We start from the raw sequence: 22,136 nt of genomic DNA, 5'->3' as shown, positions 1-22,136 counted from the left end.
TTTAAAATGGTTAACTGAGAAACCAATATGGGTTAAACAATGGTCTCTAACAGAAAGCTTTAAAACAGTTGGTACAGGAGAAACTAGATGCTCAACAAATTAAAAATTCTACCAGTCCTTAAAATTCTCCTGTATTTGTTGTTAAAAAGAAAAATGAGAGCAGGCAGCTCTCATATCTCTCGGTGACTGCCGCTGAGGCCTGCCGCAGTTGCTCTTGGGTTCTTCTGCCGAACCACCATGTCGCAGAGCGGGGAGGAGAACCTGCAGGGCTCCTGGGTAGAACTGCACTTCAGCAATGGGAATGGGAACAGTGTTCCAGCCTCTGTCTCTATTTATAATGGGGGCATGGAAAAAATACTGCTGGATGCTCAGCATGAATCTGGATGAAGTAGCTCCAAGAGTTCTCATTGTGACAGCCCACCTCACTCCCAGACACCACAAGATACCAACAGATCTGAAACAGACACTCACAGCTTTGGAGAGAAAAACAGCACTCTGTCTGAGGAAGACTCTATTGAGAGAAGAAGAGAGGTTGAAAGCATCTTGAAGAAAAACTCGGACTGGATATGGGATTGGTCAAGTCGGCCAGAAAATATCACCCCCAAGGAGTTCCTTTTTAAACATCCAAAGTGAACAACTACTCTCAGCATGAAAAATACAAGTGTTATGAAGAAAGGGGGCATTTTCTCAGCAGACTTTCTGAAGGTTTTTCTTCCATCTCTGTTGCTGTCTCATCTGCTGGCCATTGGATTGGGGATCTACATTGGAAGGCGTCTGACAACTTCCACTAGCACCTTTTGATGGAAGAATGGATCTGACTTTCATTAACACAGTGTGGATTCTGTAGGGATAAGTCCCACCCCTTAGGGGGCGTGTTCGCCTCTGGCTAATGTTGGCCTATAAATTTGGCAAGCATGCTCCCAGCCGCCCCCTTCTGCTTTCCTGCTCTCCATGGGAACGGTGGTTCTGTAAGTCTATTTCGCCATTAAAGCTATATATATTTTTACAATCTGTCTGCATTTGTTTATGCCATTATATTTTGGCGCCCAACGTGGGCTATTTTGCCCCCGACTCAAGCGGGTAGCCCGCTAGCTAACACAGCACCCTCCTGGGTGCTGTTTTTTAATTCGTGACTCCAGCCTCAGTGCCGAGTCCGAGACATACTCAGCCACACAGGCCCATTCTGCCTGCCTTGGCTAAGTTTGCAGCAGAACCCCACTGCCTGAATTAGCAGAAGCTCAAGTACCTGCGGTTTTGCAACAAAAGCTGCCACAGCAGCAGATTTGGTCTGATACAAAGTGACTTGGCCTGGCGGTGGTGGCGCACGCTTTGATACCAGCACTTGGGAGGCAAAGGCGGGCAGATCTCTGTGAGTTTGAGGCTGGCCAGGCAGTGGTAGCGCACACCTTTAATCCCAGCACTTGGGAAGCAGAGGCAGGCGGATCTCTGTGAGTTTGAGGCCAGCCAGGCAGTGGTAGCACACGCCTTTAATCCCAGCACTTGGGAGGCAGAGACAGGCGGATCTCTGTGAGTTTGAGGCCAGCCTGGTCTACAAGAGCTAGTTCCAGGACAGGCTCCAAAAACACAGAGACCACCACTGGCAGGAACCTATCATTGCAGGTAAAAAAATTTTTCTTTTATAAATAAAATGTCTGAACACGTTAGTATTCAAGAATTTGACAGTTTTTTTAATTGTACCATGTGGGAGATTTTACAAGAGGTGTCTATCACCCCACATCTATGGATCCTTCTGGGATTCGTAGTTTTCATTGGCACTAAATGGTTTGATAATAGAAATATGATAAAGTCTTTACGAGACGAATCCAGGATTCTTAAGGCAGAGATTGAACACTTAAAAACAATTGAGAATGACAACAATCTTCTCAAGAATCAGTTTGAAGTTCTTCAGGCTGATAACAATCTTCTCAAGAATCAGTTTGAAGTTCTCCAGGCTGATGTTAAGGAGAAATTCATTACTATGGAAGAGGGAACAGCTGATTTGGATCATAAGCTTCAGTCCCTTTCTGTAGGAACTGAAACATTAGTGGCTGATATTAAGGAGAAATTCATTACTATAAAAGAGGGAACAGCTGATTTGGACCATAAGATTCAGTCCCTTTCTGTAGGAAATGAAACATTAACTGAGAGAATCAAAACTGCTGAATGTGACAATCGGATTTTGTCTAAAGCTTATGACAGATTGACAGAAAGATTGCCAATACAAGAAGGCACGGTTTATGCCATAAAAATTATGTCCAAAGATGAGATGTTATCTCTAACGGACAAACTTCATACTTTAGAATCCTCAGTGAAGGCTTTGGAACATAATTCTGGATAGGAGATTCAGACATTGCAGAAGGCAATGGTGAATAGAATCGAAAAGATTGAGGAATTTCTAAATTCTGATGAAGAAGAGCAAAGGGAAGAAAGTCAAATTTTAACTACATCTGTGGGTAAATCTCTCTGGGACAATTTCCACAAAGCTCTACCTACATCTCTACCTGCCTTTCCAGTAATAACAACAGAGAAGGTGATTGGTTCCAGAAACCCTAGGGTCATCAAGGAGGATACATGGGAGCCTGTCCGTATGAATGACCTCAAGGAAATTAAACAGGCTGTCATGACTTTTGGGATGCAAGCCTCTTTTGTTAAAGAGATGCTAAGATCTTGGGCCACGACATGCAGAGCAACCCCCTCGGACTGGCTCCAGCTGAGCTCTGCGGTACTTGAGAGTGGACCGCAATTGAAATGGAAATGCTTATTCAGGCAAGAGGCTAGACTCTTAAAACAGCAGGAAAAAGTGAAGGGAATTGACATTTCCCTAGATAAAATTCTAGGTGAAGGGCTCTTTTCCGACCCTCAGGAACGAGCTGATTTGGATGAAAACACACTCTCCATGTGTACTACAGCAGCCTTAAGGGCTTGGGACAGGGTACAAGACCCAGGACAGAGAATGGAATCATTTGTCAGAGTTAAACAGGGTCAGAGAGAAACCTTTAGTGACTTTTTACAAAGATTAACTAAGGCTGTACAAATAGGGATATCTGACCCAGAAGCAAGACGTATAATGATTGAGTCTTTGGCTTATGAAAATGCAAATGTGGAATGCAAAAGGATTTTGGGGCCTTTAAAGCTCAGATCAGTGCCCTTGGAAGAATGGGTCTTGCATACACTCAATGTTGATACATTTGATTATGGCACTGAAGCATGGGTAGAAGAAGCAATTTCCAATGGTAAAAGGAGACACAGAATACCAAATGTTTTAATTGTGGCAAAATGGTCATATGAAAAGGAATTGTAGACAACGGATTTTCAGAAATAATAATAATAATGCATCTTTCAGAAATAATAATAATAATGCATCTTCTAGAAATAACAGAAATAGGAGGACTCAGCCTTCAGGTTTATGTAGAAGATGTGGAAAAGGCAGACATTGGACGAATGAATGCAGGCCTACAAGAGCTATCTCTTGTATCAGGCAACCTGATACAGTTGGGAAACGTGAGAGGGGGGCCTCACAGGCCCCCATGGCAAACATGGTTCAGTCATTTCCAGTTTCTGCAGAGAACGTGCCTCATCAGGACAATTAGGAAGCCCCATGCCTACTGTTACAAGCAATAATGATCAGAAAGATAAGTTACATGTGTTTTGGCAAACTTCTATAAATGATCAAAGACCTAAACTGAGAGTGTGTGTAAATGGCATTTTTATTACTGGCCTGCTGGACACAGGTGCTGATGTTAAGTATCATTACCCCAGAATCTTGGCATCTGTATTGGCCTCTTCAGAATGTAAATGTTCAGCTCCTGGGAATTGGAACCCTATCTCGAGTAAGGCAGAGCACGAGATGGGTTGAATGTATAGGGCCAGAGGGACAAATAGGAAAATTAAAGCCATATGTAGCCCATATCGCAATGAATTTATGGGGTCGTGACCTATTACAACAATGGAATAACGAAATTAACATTCCTGCTACTTCTAGAGCCTATATTTCTGAGAATAATATTAAAAGATATTACAAATGGAGAAAACCAGCCATTTGGGCTGTACAAGAACAAGCAATTGATGTCCCTTCAGAGATACCAACAGCCTTGCCTCCAAAATGGTTAACTAAGAAACCTATATGGACAAAGCAATGGCCTTTAGCTGAGGAAAAGTTACAGGCTTTAGAACAGCTGGTACAAGAACAATTAGATGCTGGACATATAGAAGAATCTACCAGCCCTTGGAATTCTCCTGTATTTGTGGTTAAGAAAAAATCAGGTAAATGGAGAATGGTGACAGATCTCAGGGCCATCAACAAGGTTATTCAATTTTGGATACCATCAAAATTAATAAAGGTTCGGTTTGAAGAAGAGAAGCCACTTGGAAAAGATAAATAACAATTCTTTCATAAGGATGGCGAACATACTGATGGTAAGAAATACAGATAGGTTGGAGGCAGGGTTCTTTTCTTATCTCCACAGGAAATTACTCATCTTCAAAGAAATTGAGGGACCCTGAATATTTAATTACTGATGTATGGACACATTTTGTAAGTATTAATTTTTATATATGTCTTATTAAACATTTCTTTATAAATATATAGAGCTGGTTTTGAAGTTGGACTCTGGCTCAGTCCCTCTCCAATTCCAAGCCTGTTAGTAAGAGAAAAACCCAGAGTTTCTGGAGTTTCTCTCTCATGTCAAGAGCCATGATATGGGACTTTCAGAAAGAAATATGAGTTTAGAAAACATCTTTGCTTTTCTTCATATCTATCATACTTTTCATTGAATATATCTATCATGCCTTTCATTGAATATATATATGCATGTCTATATGATTAATGTTTAAGTTTTTCACAATGAACAATGAATTTTTCCTGAAGTGACATTTGAAGTTTCCAGGAAGAAGATGGGGCCCCACAACAACAACTCTACCTGGTTGATATGACGTCATGATACTGATAGCTGTACTACAAGACCTGTTTTGGATACCAGCTGCACAAGACGATCCCAACTTGGTTAGCTGAAATGGTGCATATCTTGTACAACATTCTGGCCAGACCTCCACAAAATACTCAGAGACTATTTGCAATTTTAAAAGACATTGATCTTGAAATTTAACCATCATTTTACTTTCACAGGATCCCCCAGAAAGAACATTGCCCCTATGACAGCTGGAAGTAATTCTAGAGGATGACATCCCCTCTCCCAGTAAAGTTTACCCCTGGGTTTAGGGACATCATTTAGGGGTTGGGAGGTTGGGGGAGGAATTTTATAAGTTCAGGGATCATTTTGAAAAAAAAAAAAGAGGGATGATGGGATAATAGATTTATAATTGTGAGTTACTGCTTTTAGACAAATATATTGGTATTGATTCTTCTATATTGATACAAAGTTAAATTATATTGACTATTGTATGCATGCATGTTTCTATGTCTGTTTAAAACATTTTTATGTATTGACATATATTGTATATATATATATATATAGTATATATTTACCATATTGCAGTTTACATTTCTACCTCTGATTAAGATACTTATATAATGTTTGTGTATTAATATATATTTGCCATATTGCAATGTTTATTTGTACAGTGTTTATATTTGGAGGTCATTATCCTCATTTGTTACACAGTTGTTTATTGTCTTAGTCTTTAAGTTAGATAGATATTGAGAATTATATAGATAAATAGTCATCTAAGTTTGTCATTTATAATTAGACTAATCAGGTTCTCTAGATATATAGAGATTATACTCAGTATAGATAGATAATCTTCAACTTCTTCAAAGAGCTGTAGAAAATGGCCTTTAATCTAATTCAGAGTTTCGTGATAGTGAGACACAATTGCTCCTGGCAACACTGCTCTATTCCCGAGAGAATATTGAGCACCAAAGACACTCCATCTGGAGCCTTTCTATTTGGCAGAACTGGCCTTTGGGCAAAGAAATGCCCATACCTCAACCACTGACAGAGATACAGAGCATGCATCAATGGATAAAACAAGACTGTCATATCCTGTATGTGATATGACAAGTAGTGAGTAGTGATAGCAATAGAAGATAAATAGCAAAACATCATCAGATTTAGTACTCACATTTAATAGAGATGACTCGAGTAGCCATTGAGGGAACAAACAAAAGATAATGACAGAAATCATCTGGAAAAGTCCTAATTGAAGCAGCCATTTGGAATTCTTGATTGAGAGACCCAGGTGAGGCTTTCCAGTTGTTGTTTTTTTGTTTGTTTATTGTTTTTTAAAGAATAGCAAGAAGCAGATGACTGGAGAAGTTGAAGCGGTCATCTGGATTCTCAAGCCAACTTTCGCTCCATGGGTGAGGTTTCCATGGCTGAATTTCTGGCTTCCTGTTCATACTGAGGCGTTTTTATACCATCTGATAAACAATAGTCTTGGAAATGGTTAGCGTTTTAGTCATTATCAAGGACACAGTATTTTATTCCTGGGCTGTTTTGCTCTTTCTTTCCTCCATTCATAGAATTAGGTGCCCATCCAGCCCTAGAAAAAGGTATTTTGGAGAACATTTGGAGACCACTGGAAACAAATATGCTAGAGTTGGTACAAGAGAGGCCTTGCTTTCATCATCCATTTTGAACAAGCTTAAACAGCACAGAACAGTTTACCAGTAAAATGCACATTATACTTGATTATGAAAATATTAACAAAAAATTAACAAAGAATGTTGTTCTCGTGTGAGTCTTTAACATCTGTACCCTTGATGTGCACAAAACAAAAGCCTTTAGCTAAACAGTGCTGGTTTTCACCACACTCCTCTTGCAGTCTGTGACTGAGCAGCAGTAACTAAGTCCAGCTAGCTTATTCCACCTTTAGATGTTTAGTGTAGTGCTGACTGGATGGTGGTAACTGTTAGAAAGATGGCTGCTATTCTTACTGAAATTGTTTGTTTATTTTGTTTGTTTGTTTTTTGTTTTTTGAGACAGTTTCTCTGTAACTTTGGAGTCTGTCCTAAAATTCACTCTGTAGACCAGACTGGTTTCTGCCTCCCAAGTGCTGGGATTAAAGGCATGCACCACCACCGCCTGGCGAAATTCTGTTATTTTAATATGGAATAAGCTTTCATGTGAGGAAAAGTTCAGTAAGATAAACATCTAGTACTAAATGAAACATATCTAACATGGTTTGTGGTACCTTCTAGAAACTGTTAAATATTGGAACTGTGGCAGAGTGACATATTCAGGGTGAAGAGGATGACTTTCTTGATTCAGTAGCTATGTGGTTTTTAAAGGTTCTTTCCTAGATTGGCTTGTAAGCATATAAATACGTTACTCTATTTTCAACTAGTGTCCCAATTTTAAGGTGACCCTGTTAGATTGATAGTGTAGCAGTAGGACTAAGTGACTTATCCAAGATTAAGCCCAGCCGTATTAGCATTAAGGACTAGTTACAGCTGGGGGAAAGAGCTCCGAATCTACTTTAGAAGTAGATGAAATTTCAATAGTTGAATCATGAGTTGAAAAATATTATTTGTCTTGATTATGAAGATGGACTATTTTGTCATAAAATAGAAACAAATATGTATCAAGACATAGTTTTTCACCTGTCTTAAGATGTCAGAGTGGTATCTTCATTTCTAGGCTTAGTTTTCCAGGTAGCGCTGTTACCGTTTGTGCACATGGATGTGTATAGTGGTTGTCTCTAGTGTTCCAGAAAGAAGACTGAGAGGGGAGGGGAACCATGGTAGTTTTGTCGTTATTGAGGTTCTTCTTTTTTTTTATTTTCCTTTTTATTTTTCTAGACAGGGCTTCTCTGTGTAGCCTTGGTTGTCCTGGAACTCACTCTGTAGACTAGACTGGACTCAAACTCACAGAGCTCCTCCTGTCTCTGCCTCTTGAGTGATGTGACTAAAGGCATGTGCCACCACCTGGTCTGAGACAGGTTCTTATGTAGTCCATGCTGGCCTGGAACTCACTAAAGATGACCTTGAACTCCTGAACAGGAGGCTGTTTTGATTCAGAAAGTCTACAGATCTTCCTGTGACTCCATAGTCTTCAGCAGTTTATACCAGCATCACCACCTTGTAAGAAATAAAGTCATTAGTTTGGAAAAGTCACCCAAGGTCAGTATAAAACTGGGGAGGATATTATTTTTCTATGAAGAAAAAGACTTCTTCAGGGTAAAAAATATTCTCTGTGTACTTACCAGGGCATATTGTATATTAGTAATTGGACCTAAAAGGAATGCTTTCTTCAGCAAGACACTGTGGGAAAAGATAAGAGGTATATTTCTTAGAGGCGAGGGGAAGTTGTGTTAGGGATGTAGGACACACAGTGCTGGCAGGGACAACTTCTCTGCTAAACGTTAGCCTTGAAACTGATTTTATGTTTGTTACAATTAGGTATTTGTCACAGTGTGTTCTATTTGGGAAGAAAGTTTTGTGGATATTTTTACCTACAGTTTAAACATCAGAGTAACCAAGTCAGGTTGGATGGATTGCTTGTTGTGGATGAGTTTGTGTGTACGTTGAGATGTAATGCCCTAGTTAACATTGGGATACCATTAATTTTGAATTTCAGGATGGCTCAAAGGGTAAAGGTACCGTAGGATCCCTAGAGATCACTCCTGCAAATTGTTCTCTGACCTCCACTGGTGTTTTGTAACCCTATACATATCCTCCAAATAATAAATGTAATTTTTTTTAAAAAATTGAGTCAGTCAAACATCAAATGGCTTATTTGCTGTTGACTTAACTTTCTAGTGGTACTAGGATTTTTTTTCCTAATTAAAAAAATATGGTGTGTGTGGGCTCACACATGCCATTGTGTGGATGAGGAGATCAGAGGACAACCCAGTGGTGTTGGATTCTTTCCTCTCATCTTTATGTAGGTTCTGGGGAATGCACTAATGTTATTGGCTCTGTGTCAAGTACTTTACCCACTGAACCATTCCTTTGGCCCTGTAATCCCCGCTCCCAATACCAGCATCCTTGGAGGGTGAAGCAGTTATTGACAAAAGATACTTCTGTCTTTATTACATTCATATTTATTATTATATTTGTGAAAATAACATGTGTTTAGAGGTTTTATTGTTTTGCTCTTGACTTTAATGTAAATAGTTATTAATGTTTTAATTGTAGTCTTGCTTGATTGTAATCTTGAACATGAGCGGTGCTGTGAGTGCTGGTGAGGACAACGATGAGCTCATTGACAATTTGAAGGAAGCCCAGTACATCCGGACGGACTTAGTAGAGCAGGCTTTCCGAGCTATCGATCGAGCAGATTATTACCTTGAAGAATTTAAAGAAAATGCGTACAAAGACTTGGCATGGAAGCATGGAAACATTCATCTCTCAGTCCCTTGCATCTACTCAGAGGTGATGGAGGCTCTGGATCTGCAGCCTGGGCTCTCATTTCTCAATTTGGGCAGTGGTACTGGCTACCTCAGCTCCATGGTGGGCCTCATTCTAGGTGAGTGTGGATACGGAGCTTGAGTCCTCTCTGCGTTAGAACAATGTCTATCGTTTGAGATTTGAGATAGAAAATGTAGTGGGTTGGTTGCATCCCCTGGTGAAGACCATGAACGTCCTATCAGTTGCCTGAAGCTTAGCTACAGGTGGTGGATGACTGATGAGTTGTAAGTGGGGGGTTTCCATTTCTTTGTCTCCTCTTACCTGTGCTGCTGCATTCTGCTATGAATGATGGAAAACAGCAAAAGTGTATAAATCTTGACTTTATGTGATTTCTTAATTTAATTTAATCATTCTTTTGCTCTTTTTTCCACTGTCATTAAAATCCTTTGGTAGTTGAAGTTCATTGTAGCTGTTTCTGTTTTGTTGTTTGCTACTAAAGGAGTAATAAGTTTATGTATTTTTAAGGCATTTTCAGAGATGGAAGGGATTTCTTAGGTTATCATGTTTGGAGTCATTTAGGCTGTATTCTCTACAAGTTGTAGAATGTATGTAAGAATATGGCCATTTCTGATATTATTATCAGGATTACCAACCAAAGAGCTATTGAATTCCTGCCTTGTGTAAAATGTATATTGGGGCAAAGATTTTAGATGTTGCTTGTTTTTCTTCTCCATTGAAATGATTTTTAATCTTAATTTGTCTTTGATTGAGACGTGGTTTCCATGCTTTAAGAAAAGTACACAGGCCCAGATTATTTATCATTCCTCTGACTTGCTTGATTTTACCTGAAAAGTTTTACCTTGACTAAGGTAGTGGTTTTTGTTGGGGGGAATAGATAATAAAGCCACCTAGATTAGAAATGCTAATGAAAAGATCCTGGGAACTTAGGAGATGCTGTACAACCATGAACACTTGAGTTTAAATCCCCAGAACACATAAAAAGCCAAGTGCAACAGTGTGTGCCTGTAATCTCAGTGCTGCAAAACAGAGATAGGCTCTAGGTGCTTCTTGGCCAGCCAGTTAAGCTGAGTGGGAATCTGTCTCAAACAGTAACTTTGGGAGTGGAGATACCTAATGTTGATCTCTGTGCTATGGATACTCGTATGTGTGTGCGCGCACACACACACACACGCACACACACACACAGAGTGAGCCTTAATGCCTGTGAAGAGAGTAAGTCTGGAGACACTGCCACTTGATACCGCCAGTAGTGATAATGAAAGTGCTGTGAGATATAGAGAAAGCCTAATATAAGTTTTATTTGTAAATATAGATTTTTTCTTAAATTTTTCAGAAAAAATTTCTTTTTCTCTTGCTTTTTTTTTCAATTTGCAATTTTTAAAAAATTGTTCTTTTGATGTTTGAAAAGTCCAGGCATCAAAACAAATACTGTGTTAATGAATAGAAAGACTCCCTGAGTGATTTAGAGCCACAAATGTGCTGAGACCTTAAAACCTCGTGAATTTCTGTAATTATACATTACATAATTATCTGTGTTGTAATTAGTAAAGTACAGAAAAACAAATGAACAAGGGTTCTTTTCCTATTCTAAGAGCTTTGTTATTCTCAATATTTTCAGGTCCTTTTGGTGTGAACCATGGGGTGGAGCTTCATTCAGATGTGACTGAGTATGCCAAGCAGAAACTGGATGTCTTCATCAGAACAAGTGATAGTTTTGACAAGTATGGTCAGATGCAACCCATTGGTTCAACTAAGGGCATTAATGATAGATAGAAAAAGCCTGTTTAATATGCATTGATCAATAACAAAGTATGATGAGATGATCCCAGGTTATATGTGTATCTACCCTAGTTACTGTACTATTTTAATATTCTCTAGTCTTAAGGGCTTTATGGTTTTTATTTTATTTTATTTCTTTGTTTTTTGAGAAAAAGTACCCTCACATAGCCCTGGCTATCTTGGAACTCACTATGTAGACCAGGCTGGCCTTAAATTTATATAAACCCACCTGCCTCTGTCTCTTGAGTTCTGGGATTAAAGGCATGCACCACCACACCTGGGCAGCTTTTTGTTTGTTTGTTTTTTTATTTTTTGAGACATGGTTTTTCTGTTTTACAGCTCTGACTACACTGGAAATCAGACCAGGCTGGCTTCGGATTTACAGAGATCCTCCTGCCTCTGCCTCCCAAGTGCTGGAATTAAAGGTGTGGGCCACCATTTTCCAGCCAGCTTTGTGTTTTATAACTTATGACACTTACATTAACTTTTCATCAGTATAGTAAGAGAAGAGAACAAAAACTTCATTCAGTTTTCATATTCCAGTATAGAAAACTTTATCACCTAATGGTTTCTACAATAGAATAGTTACGTTTGTCTTTGAACAGTTTATGTAAGTAGCTCTTGGTGTTTAGAACATGCACTAAACTTCTTAAAGAATGGGAGTTTCAGAGAATAAAAAGTGCTTTTTTTTGCTGGTAGTTGTGGACAGAGGCAAGCAGATCTTTGTGAGTTTGAGCAAGTTGGTCTACATGTCAGTTTCTAGGCTAGACAGTAGAGAGTGCCTGTCCAAAAAGAGAAAGTGCTCTTTAAAACTTCCTGTTGGGATTGGCAGAATGGCTCAGGGTAGGTAAAGGAACTTGCTGCCCAGAGTGATGATTTGAATTTGATCTCTGGGAACCACCTGGTGAAAGGAGAACTGACTTCTACAAGTTGTCCTCTGAAGTTTTCATGCATGCATGCGGTACATGCATGCACACACACACACTGAAATAATCAAAATCTGCTTGTCATGCAACTGAATGTGGTGTTGCACATTGTAAAAACAGTGAAAACTGATGGCTGCTGTTGCTTTATATTTAGATCATGTTGGAACATTCACTTTCATTTTATTTTGTTTGTAATTTCTAAGGATCTATTTATATAGTAATACAGCTTCTAGCTCCTGGATCCAGAAAGTGTTTCCTTGTCTGTGATTTTGTAATTAAAACATAACCTATGGTAAGCACAAGTTTGTTTTATGCACTTGTTGCAATGACACATATAGTTACAGAAAACTTCTTTCTTCGCAGATTTGACTTCTGTGAACCTTTGTTTGTAACTGGCAATTGCCTAGAGATTGCTCCAGATTGTTGTCAGTATGATCTTGTGTGTTGTGGAGCAGGTATGCAGAAAGAACACGAAGAGTACATGAAGAATCTTCTTAAAGTTGGAGGGATCCTTGTCATGCCCTTGGAAGAGAAGGTCAGGTTCTCTACACAGCTGATGTTGTGTATACTCTCCTTCACAGTCAGTTTATCTGTACTACTTTTGCAATAGCTTCTGCCGTTTTATTAACCGAGGGCAGGATGGATATGCCTAGGTCTTCCAAACCCTAGGTGGTATGTCTGAACCTTCCCTTACCTCCTTTTTCTCTTAGATTTGTTCTTTTTGTTCTTTTTTCCTTCTCACCACTAATTTTCTTCCTTCCCTTCTCTTCTTCCTTCTCTTCATCTTCATCCTAGCTCCCTTTGTTGTTTTTGTTGTCTTATAATGGTCTACTTGCTCAATACTTGATGGAAAGTATTTTACACATTTTTTCCTTTTCCAAAATTTTCTTGTATAGATTGTCTTGTAACTTACAATGCTTTACTTAAAAGAGGTCATGAATGTAATTTTAAGTCATCTAATTTTGAATCTATATCATTTTGGTATTTAAAAGTTGCATTTGGTTGATGCATGTCTTAGGTGTGTGTGTTTATGTATGGGTATTCACAAGTGTGTGGCCACGTATATCTTCCAGTGTGCAGGTATGTATGTCATGTGCATGTGGAGGCCAGAGAATTGACATCTGGTATTTTCTTTGATTGCTTTCCACCTTATGTATGGAGGCAGGATTTCTCACTTGAAACCACAGTTTACCAGTTTGCCTAATCTAGCTAGCCAGCTTGCTCTGTGGATTCCTTGTCTCCACCTTCCGGCTGTTGGGATTACAGGTGAATCACACCATCTGCCTTAATGTTTAATTGAGTGCTGAGGGTTGGAACTCTGGTTCTCCTGTTTGCATGTCAAACACTTTACCAACTGAGCTATTTTCCTAGCTCAGTTTTCCTTCTTATTTTTTAATCTATTGGTTTTCTTATTCATATTTTCTTTACAACTGATTTATTCAGGAGAGTAGGTTATTGGTCTCGCAGTGTTTTCCTACACTCTGGACTTTTCAGTCCATAGATGCATGTTCTTCTGTCCTTTGTATTTTCTACCTATTGGTAATTATATCTAGAGGCTTGGTAGAGTTTACCTTTGTCATATTTTGATGGAGGAGAACAAAAGAATATAATCCATGTATTAAAAATAGACATTTGCTCTCAGTATACAAAGGATTCTTTCTGAGATCACTTTCTTCCACTCATGATGACAAAATATGGAGATGCCTCAGATCCTTTTATAAAATCATGTCATGTGTTAGTGGCATATGGACTACACACATCCTCCTGTGTGCTTCAGAATTCCTCTAGATTACTTGTAATGTCTGATAGAGTATCAGTTGTAACATGGAGGGCCAGTCTGCTTGTTTGTTGGGGTTTTTGTCTTGCCCAGTACCCCACAACTGTTTAGCCCCAAAGAAAATCACACATAGGTCTCCATAAATTATAAGCTGATTGGCCCATTAGCTCTAACCTCTTACTGGCTTACTCTCACATCTTGATTAACCCATTTTTCTGATCTATGTTAGCCATGTGGCTCAATACCTTTTTACAGTGGGGCAGATTACATCCTGCTGCTTCGGTAGTCTAGGCAGGAGTGGAAGGAATCAATTTCCTCCTTCCCAGAATTCTCCTGTTCTCATTACATCATTTCTTCTTCCTGTCTGGTTTTCCCGCCTGTATTTCCTGCTTGGCCAATCAACGTTTACTTATAACATGATTGACAGAATACAGACAATTCTCCCACACCAATCAGTACTATATAAATAGTTATTGTGTTGCCGGAATAATGACAAGCAGAAAGTCTGTACATGTTCAGAAGTAGACAATTATTTCTGAATATTTTTAGTATATAATTGCTTGTATGTTAAAAACCTTGGATCTCGAGGATAAGTTCTACTTAAGTATGTAGGTACAAGCAGCTTCTCTGTTTACTCATCCTTGTAAAATGATAGTAGCCTGATCCATTGTTTCATTGAGAACTATAGAATAATACATTTAAATTCCTTCATTTTTTTTCTGTATTTAGGTGCTGGTTAACTTTGATAAAGAGAAAACTGCTTATTACTGATTTGGTCCCCCTGAAGTATACATTATGTAAGACATATAGGATAAATTTTGGTTCTTAATGTTTGCTTATTAATTTTCTAAGTAATTTGCCCTATTTTTATCAAAGGGAGGTGACTAATAAGGCTTTGTTTGTCTTTTAGTATCACTAATTTTGATTGAGATCATTTTAGCTCTAGTTAATTTGAAAAGGATGGGCATCCTCATACTATCTCCATCTGTTCATCTAGATTATGAAATACAGGCTTATAGTTTTATTTAAGGTCTTACATGTCATTTATGTACTATGCTTAAATGTTTGATGTTCATTCTAGCTAGAAACTATCCTTTAAAAAGAAAGTTTCTGGGTAGTTGGATGGTGGTGGTGCATGCCTTTTATCAGGTGGAACTCTGAGTTGGAGGCCAGCCTGGTCTACAGAGCGAGTTCCAGGATAGCCGGGGCAATACAAAAAAACAAAAACAAAAACAAAAACCCTCTTCTTAAACAAACAAACAAAACAAAAAAAGATTCTAGGTGATGAAGAGATGGCCCAACGGTTAAGAACATACTGTTCTTTTTTTTATTTGATTTTTTTTATTGTAAATAATATGTATATATTTACAATATATTGTAAGCAAAACATATATACAATATATATTGTTTTTTTATTCCCTTTTTTTTATTGAGAAAAAAAAATTTCCGCCTCCTCCCAGCCTCCCACTCCTCCCCCCTCCCAGAACATACTGTTCTTACAAAGGAACTGAGCTCATGAAGATCTGTAACTCCAGCTTTAGGGATTCTGATGTTCTGTACTGGACTCTGAGAGCACTGGCACTCATGCACAGACCTTTGCACACACACATACACGTTTTTTTAATCTTCAAAATTTTCTGAAAGAATGTTTCTGCTGTTATCCCTGAATATGATTAATCTTTAGATATTTTTTCTATATATTGTGCTGCTTAATCCTTTTAAAGAGTCTTAATTGTGGATGATTTTCTGAGTTAGATGTTTTTAGAAAAGATAAGCATATAAACGTATAAGTTCTATGACTTACTTGGCTACTTACAGACTGTCCTAGTCATGTTAAACAAATGTGACTTTGTTGTTAAATTGGATTCTTAGGTACTAATTGTATAATATAAAGTGTTTTAATGATCTACATTGCTGTGTATCCGATAACATATTCCACTGCACCTCTGAAGTGCAGTTAGTGAGAGTAAGGACAATTGCTTAGATATCCAAAATGACACATTTATGTTGAATAAAGTCACATCAACATGGTGGTAGTGTCTGGCCTCTCCTGCTCCCTTCCTGTTACAGGTGCAGATGGCTTGCACCTTAGATGTTTTGTGCCTCAGATGCCATTGTAGCTATATTCCTGAAAGCAGCACACTGAAAGCAGAGTTTGTACCTTTATAATCACACAGAAACTATATTAATTATTACACTCTTTGGCCAGTAGCTTAGGTGTATTCCTAGCTAGCTCTTACATCTTAAATTAACCCATTCCTATTCATCTATATATTACCACAAGGCTGTAGCCTACCCGTAAGGTTCTTGCGTCTGTCTCCTATATGGTGTCTCCTTGACTCTGCCTACTGTCTTTCTATATCTCTGTTTGGATATCCTGCCTGGCTTTACTCTGCTAAGCCATTGGTCAAAACAGCTTTATTCATTATCCAGTAAAAGCAACACATACACATAAGGACATCCCATATCAGCACAGAATTCAGGGTTTTTTATGGTTGAAATATTGTGGCTATTGTGCATCTTTGATTATTTTTACTGAGGACAGACCCTTCCCAACTTATCCCCAATCACTCTTTTGAAGAACCCTAGAAAATTGTTTGGTAAGAATTTTTCTTCCTTATCTCATTCTCTTCTAGCCCTTTAACTTGCTTATCATTTGTATTTCTTGTAAACAGAAGGTAGGTTAAGGAGTTTGAGTATGTTCATGCTAAGCATTGCATAATAATATATTGCTGTTAGTTGTAATTCACATCACATTAGGTGTTATATAGACAGGCTATTTCATATTTAGATTTCATATATTGAAACGATTATACTTAAATGTAAGTTGTCTAGTAGCCAAATCCTTTGGATATTCTTGTTTTGTCTTTGAGATAGTTGACCAAGATAACACGCACAGGCCCCTCTGCTTGGGAAACAAAAAAGATTCTGGCTGTTTCCTTCGCCCCTCTGGTCCAACCCTGCCGTTCGGAGTCAGGACAACCCAGACTTGTTCAGCTACGTGAGTATAAGCATCTACCTGTCTTTTATGTCTGGTTAAAATCAGAATAGAAAAAAAGTACAAAAAAAATCCCTTTGATATTAAAGAGTGTTAACCTCCCTTATTTCAGCCCACAAATTATACAAGATACTTTAGGCATTTAAAAAGTCTCTCTATTTAACCCATCTTAGATGATTTTAGTCTTCTTTTAAATCTATACAATGTTGTTACTGATCATGCATTTGAAAGTAGCAGATTCACAGAAGAGCTAATTTTGCCATGTGGGAAGCTCAGGCAGTTTGCTTTGCCTGCTGGGAATGTGTAGTGGCACCTGCACACAGTTTTCTCTTTCTCACAGTACCTGTCTCATGCTGCTGTAAGCAATATGGATGAGGAGCCTGTTCTACTGTGCGACTAGGAAATTTGGGGTAGCCTCATATGCTCTAAACCTTTGTGTTTTTATTTCTAAGATGTAGACTCAGCATGGAGCTTAAATAGGGTGATATTCATTCTGATGTTTTATATTTTAAACAGTTCTCACAGAAATAGGATTTCAAAGTTTTGAAGATTTAGGATTTCCAAGTGAAGACTATTCATCATGCTTTCTGATCACTTAAAACATTTAGAAAATGTGTGTGTGTGTGTGTGTGTGTGTGTGTGTGTGTGTATGCAAGAAAGAGAGGGAGAAAAATATAATAGAAATGTGAATTATTATAGATTGAAAACAAATACATTTTGGTGAATTTTTTACAAAACATTTCAATTTGTAATAGTCATTTAACAAATTGTCCTACTTTGTGTGTCATATGAAATTCAGTTTACAATTAACAGTGAAACATACCAAGGAGTTTACAAAGACTAGGGAAGGCATGTACAAGATGTTGTTATGTTGTGCTTGATTTTGAGGGTGAGAAGGAATTCCCTTAAGAGAGGAGGAGTAAAAAGAGAACCAGGAAAACCAAGGCAATAGAGACATACACTCTGTGGTGTTGTCGTGAGATGTGTTGGAAAAACTTGACTTTTGTGTAGTTTGGGTTTTAGTTCATTGTATGGCTGTGGAGAGCCTCAGATGTTATTGAAGATGCTGCAATGCCATCATTTGGAGGGTGAATTTGTCAGACTGGTGCTCTGAAATTTTATTCTTTCAACAAATGTGGCCTATGATCTTCTGGCATAGTGGCTGGATTTGGTGGAAGACAAGGACTCATGAGAGCATTTGGAAGACTTTGAAGATCTGGTTAGAAATGAGTGTTTCTGTATGAGGACTTGTCAAGCCTGGATATGTGTTGCCTTCTCAAATGCTCACTGTGAATGTTTAGTGATAAACATTCATGTGATTTGGTTAGCATTAACCAAAGCTGGGTAGGGTATTTGCAGTTTCTGTCTTCCCAGATTTTCCTAGATCACTGATTTTTATGAGACCAAGGAAGTAAGAGAAACCGTATAGCAAAGCCAGCCCACAATGATGCTGAACAACTTGGACATGCACTGCCTGGAGCATCCTCCTAAGTGGCCTGTATTCAGGTTGGAGGCAGACATCAGGCAGGAAGTTGGGGTTTTCCCCATCAGGCAAGAGACAAAGATTGAGACTACACTAGCCTCAGCAGGAAGGGTTCAGGGATACATGACCTTTCTGAGGAGCAACAGGAGAGCCCAAGGTATTGATATTATTGTCTATGCTAAGTGTGGGGTAGGATTGTCTTGACTGGGACGAAATTTCAGCTTAGGGAAATGGTCTGTATTACTTAAAGTCATAGAATAGATATAAAACCAAGGATCATACTGAGAGAGAAGCGGAGTGGATACTGGAGCCTTTGGAGGTATCATAAGGCCCAAGGAAGAGAAGTCATAGAGAAGGGATATGAACTGAACCAGCTATTCCTGGTAGTCCTTAGAGAAAGCTCAGTAGGCCAGAGTTGGTGCTTGGGAGCCCAGTAGCCAGTGAGGGACTGTTTTTAGCATCTCGGGGAAACAGCTGAATTGCAGAGGTTCTAGAACTAGTCTTTCTTGAATTGAGTTAGTGAGAGCAGGATATACCACAGGTCATTTGTTGAGCTACATTGGGGGATGCGGGAAAGATACTGCAGAACCATCCCAAAGAGAGAGCACAGCCCCATGTTCTCAGGGACAGAGGAAAAGAGAGAAAGGTTGGTACCTCTGAAAGAGGGAGGAGGTATTGTTTGCTGTTAGAACCTGGTCTACAGACTTGCATTTCTGCAGGGCAGAGGATACTGGTGGTCTTTAGGCAGGGTTTATGATTTAGGTAGCAAATGCTACAGATAACACGAGAGTCCTCTCTATAGGGTGGCATCTTGTTTGGAGAAGGTTATGTGCACTGGAGGGAAAAGGGGTTTTAGATTTTCTGTTTAATGTATTTAAACCCTTGGTCTCTAATTCCTTTTACTTTGAGAAAAACCCTTATTACTGCTATGTGTTTATTGTTAGCTTAAAGTTGTGTTTGGTTTCCATTTTTTTCCCTTTGGTGTGATTTGGAAATTTTGTTTTTCCTTAAAATGGTTTTAGATTTTCATTTGTCTACTTTAGCAGAAAAATAATATATAAATTACTATGAAACTATTAAAATAGATAAAAGGATGTTCGAAATATAGATTACTGTATTGATGAGTAGATGTTATCATGTCATTGAGCAGAGTAAATTGAGTTATAAACTAGTCTGCAAGAACAAACCCTAAGGTTCCAAATTCTGCTGTTGACTGATGTATGGCTAGACAGTATTTCTTTCCTTTTCAGAGTTAAGAATTAGTATATGTGGATATGTCCTTGAGAAACACGCATGGTGCAGAGTAGACCACTAGTTCCTATTTTGTTAGAATTAGTATATGTGGATATGTCTAAGAAACACGCATGCAGAGTAGACCACTAGTTCCTATTTTGTTAGAATGTTCCCCTTCTTTGAAGTTCTTCCAGCAAGTTAGGTGTGGGGTTGACCTTGCCCATGCCCATAGGCTCTACCCCTGTCCACAGCACCACTGGCTGTGCGCAGCCTGCAGGACCTGGCCAGACTTGCTATCTGTGGCAACATCAAGAGGGCTATGCGCCAGGAAGCCACCAGAGGAGGTGGACTGAAGAGCACACCTATGTTTAAAAGAAGGCGACTTCGTCGTCGGCGAATGGAGACCATTGTCTTTTTGGACAAAGAAGTCTTTGCCAGTCGAATTTCCAACCCCTCTGATGACACCAGCTGTGAGGATGCAGAGGAGGATCGGCGGGAAGTGGCAAAGAGGACCTTAAGGGAGGCCAAGCCTGAGCCACCAGTAAACTTCCTTCGCCAGAGGGTATTGCGCCTCCCATTGCCCGACCCCCTGAAGTACTACCTGCTGTATTACAGGGAAAAGTGAGCTTGTGGGAGAGTGGGACCAGGATACCCAGAACAAACCGCTGGCCAGGTACACGTGTCTTTTCCCTTCATTGGTTCCTGACTATCCTCTAAAACTTTCATGCAATGGTGTGATTTATTTAAGCACAATCCAACAAGAAACTTCATCGAATTATTTTCCTCAGTGGCGGGGGTGGGGTGGGGTGTGCATCTTGTTGGTTTTGCTGTAATTTGAACTCACTGGGACCTGCATGATATCTGCTCCTCATGCAGGCAAACTTATACATTGAGGCTGGAACTGAATTGTATTGGATCCTGTGTGAAGCAAGGGGCATGTTTGGAAAGGTGTGAGGGCATCTTTGGGTGTGACATACCACTTTTCAGCTTGAATTTATGTCGTGATTCTATTGCTGGCACTGAGTTCATCTGACTTTTGTTGTTTTCTAGGTTGGGAAATGTTGGAAAGCCTCTCTTATTTTAATCAAATCTTATGTGAAATATCAACTTGAAATTTTTAAAAGGAAAAGAAAATGAGATGCAGGAGGAAGAGGAATAAAATATAAAACTGCCAGACGTCTTTCTGAAATTTTCAAAGGCTTCTAAGTAGTTGACCCTCTCTCCCTCATGCCCTCTGTTACTTGATAGGAACCACCATCAAGTAATCTCTTACAGGATAGTCTAAAAAGAAAACAAGTTTTTCTTACTTAAAAAAAATGTGTGAGTGATAAACTAGTCACTGAATTGCAAAGACCAGAACAGGTTTCTAAGGTATTTAAAGGGGAATTTTCAGAGCAAGTAGAGAGACTGCAGGGTGTTACAGACAGCCCCCTCCCTGCATACTTCTTGACTTTAGTTTGCTATCTTTCTGTGATCATACTAGAGTATCAATTCATAGATTTTTATCTTTTATAATTCTGGAAAAAAATTGTTAGTTTTGTAAATTTTCTTAAGAACAGATATATGTATTTTACTAGCTCCATTGCATTAGAGCAGTTTAACCCAGTGAGTTGTGAAATTTATTATCTCCAGGGTGTTGGTGTTGAGAACTATCAATATTTTTTTTTAAAAAGCAACCTTTCTGGCTGTCAGAGGGCAGGACTTGAAGTTACATTGCTGATTCCAAAAGCTGGCTCTTAAAAAAAATCTTTTTTAACCCAAAGAAAAGAATAGTGTAAATTGTTAACAATAAACCCAAATTAGAGTGTTAATTTAGGATTTAAGTACTGAGATTTTATGATTTAATTTCAGGTTAGCCTCACATGACTTGCAGGGAGAGGTTTGATTTGTGATTTCTCCAGCTTAAATGGATATTTTGGATCTTTTTTCTTTTTCTTTTTTAAGTTGAATCATTTTACCACACAGTATAGTCTGCATGTATAGTTGGTAAAACATATATTGCCCTATATTATAAATATAATGTACACTTACATTACTTTAAATATAAGCTATTTAAAGAAAGTTCATAGTTGTTTTTACCTGCCTTTTAACTCCACGTCAGACTTCTTTTCTTTCAGAGAGAATTGCATGCTCTAACTTGGCTTGCAAATGTTTGTGGTTTGCAGATCTTAGTTGATGTTAACTCTAATTGTTAGGTAGACTTTTGTTACTGGAATTTTGAACATAAATTTAAATAAATCTGTAAAGTCTGTATATTAGGTGGCTTGACTGAATTTTTTCCTGTGATTGAATGTGGGCTGCATTTTGAAAAACCACATTTGCCTTTATGCTGGATTAAAAAAATTATAATGCATGAGACATTTTCCTTTACATGATAAACTTTTCTTAGCATTTTGTATTTATATTTTGTAGTTGTTATCACTCTGCATTTTAAATCATAATTCAATTGAATAGAGTTATAACATGTGAGAAATAGATTGGTCTTTATAGAACCAGGGAAGAATTGGAATTTTCTTGTGAGTAAACACACTTTGTTGCCAGAATTTAGTATAATGTACCACATTCTTTTTTAGACTACTAAATCTTAATGTAATCAAATGTCTTCAGGA

At 38.5% G+C, this 22,136-nt stretch overlaps 1 protein-coding gene and 1 pseudogene across 2 annotated transcripts; both read left to right on the top strand.

Annotated features, from left to right (window-relative positions):
- The first annotated feature begins 237 nt into the window (after window positions 1-237).
- On the top strand, window positions 238-811 carry LOC121440329 (annotated as a pseudogene).
- Window positions 812-9,121: 8,310 nt separating this feature from the next.
- Window positions 9,122-20,291, top strand: LOC121440324 (protein-L-isoaspartate O-methyltransferase domain-containing protein 2-like). 2 transcript variants are annotated; one of them, XM_041641140.1, is made up of 5 exons: window positions 9,122-9,428; window positions 10,950-11,052; window positions 12,400-12,571; window positions 16,691-16,814; window positions 19,779-20,291. In XM_041641140.1, exons 1-5 carry the CDS (start codon window positions 9,122-9,124, stop codon window positions 20,150-20,152), a joined length of 1,080 nt encoding a protein of 359 aa, XP_041497074.1. In that variant the 3' UTR covers window positions 20,153-20,291. The 2 variants fall into 2 exon arrangements, with proteins under 2 accessions (XP_041497074.1, XP_041497075.1); XM_041641141.1 differs by having other exon boundaries at window positions 16,687-16,814; window positions 19,779-20,025.
- Window positions 20,292-22,136: the final 1,845 nt, after the last annotated feature.

This window comes from Microtus oregoni, unplaced genomic scaffold (genome assembly GCF_018167655.1).
Source record: "Microtus oregoni isolate MIOR12 unplaced genomic scaffold, Mior012 000067F_002, whole genome shotgun sequence".
Taxonomy (NCBI): domain Eukaryota; kingdom Metazoa; phylum Chordata; class Mammalia; order Rodentia; family Cricetidae; genus Microtus; species Microtus oregoni.
Note: the sequence above shows the minus strand (reverse complement) of the source record. Positions and strands in the feature narration are given on the sequence as shown.

What these genes read in the sequence shown, in the direction of transcription:
- LOC121440324 (XM_041641140.1), top strand. Translation starts at nt 9,122, where the DNA reads ATGAGCGGTGCTGTGAGTGCTGGTGAGGACAACGATGAGCTCATTGAC. An exon ending in CATGGTGGGCCTCATTCTAG is followed by an intron (nt 9,429 to 10,949) that starts GTGAGTGTGGAT and finishes CAATATTTTCAG; the next exon opens with GTCCTTTTGGTGTGAACCAT. An exon ending in ACCCAGACTTGTTCAGCTAC is followed by an intron (nt 16,815 to 19,778) that starts GTGAGTATAAGC and finishes CCCTGTCCACAG; the next exon opens with CACCACTGGCTGTGCGCAGC.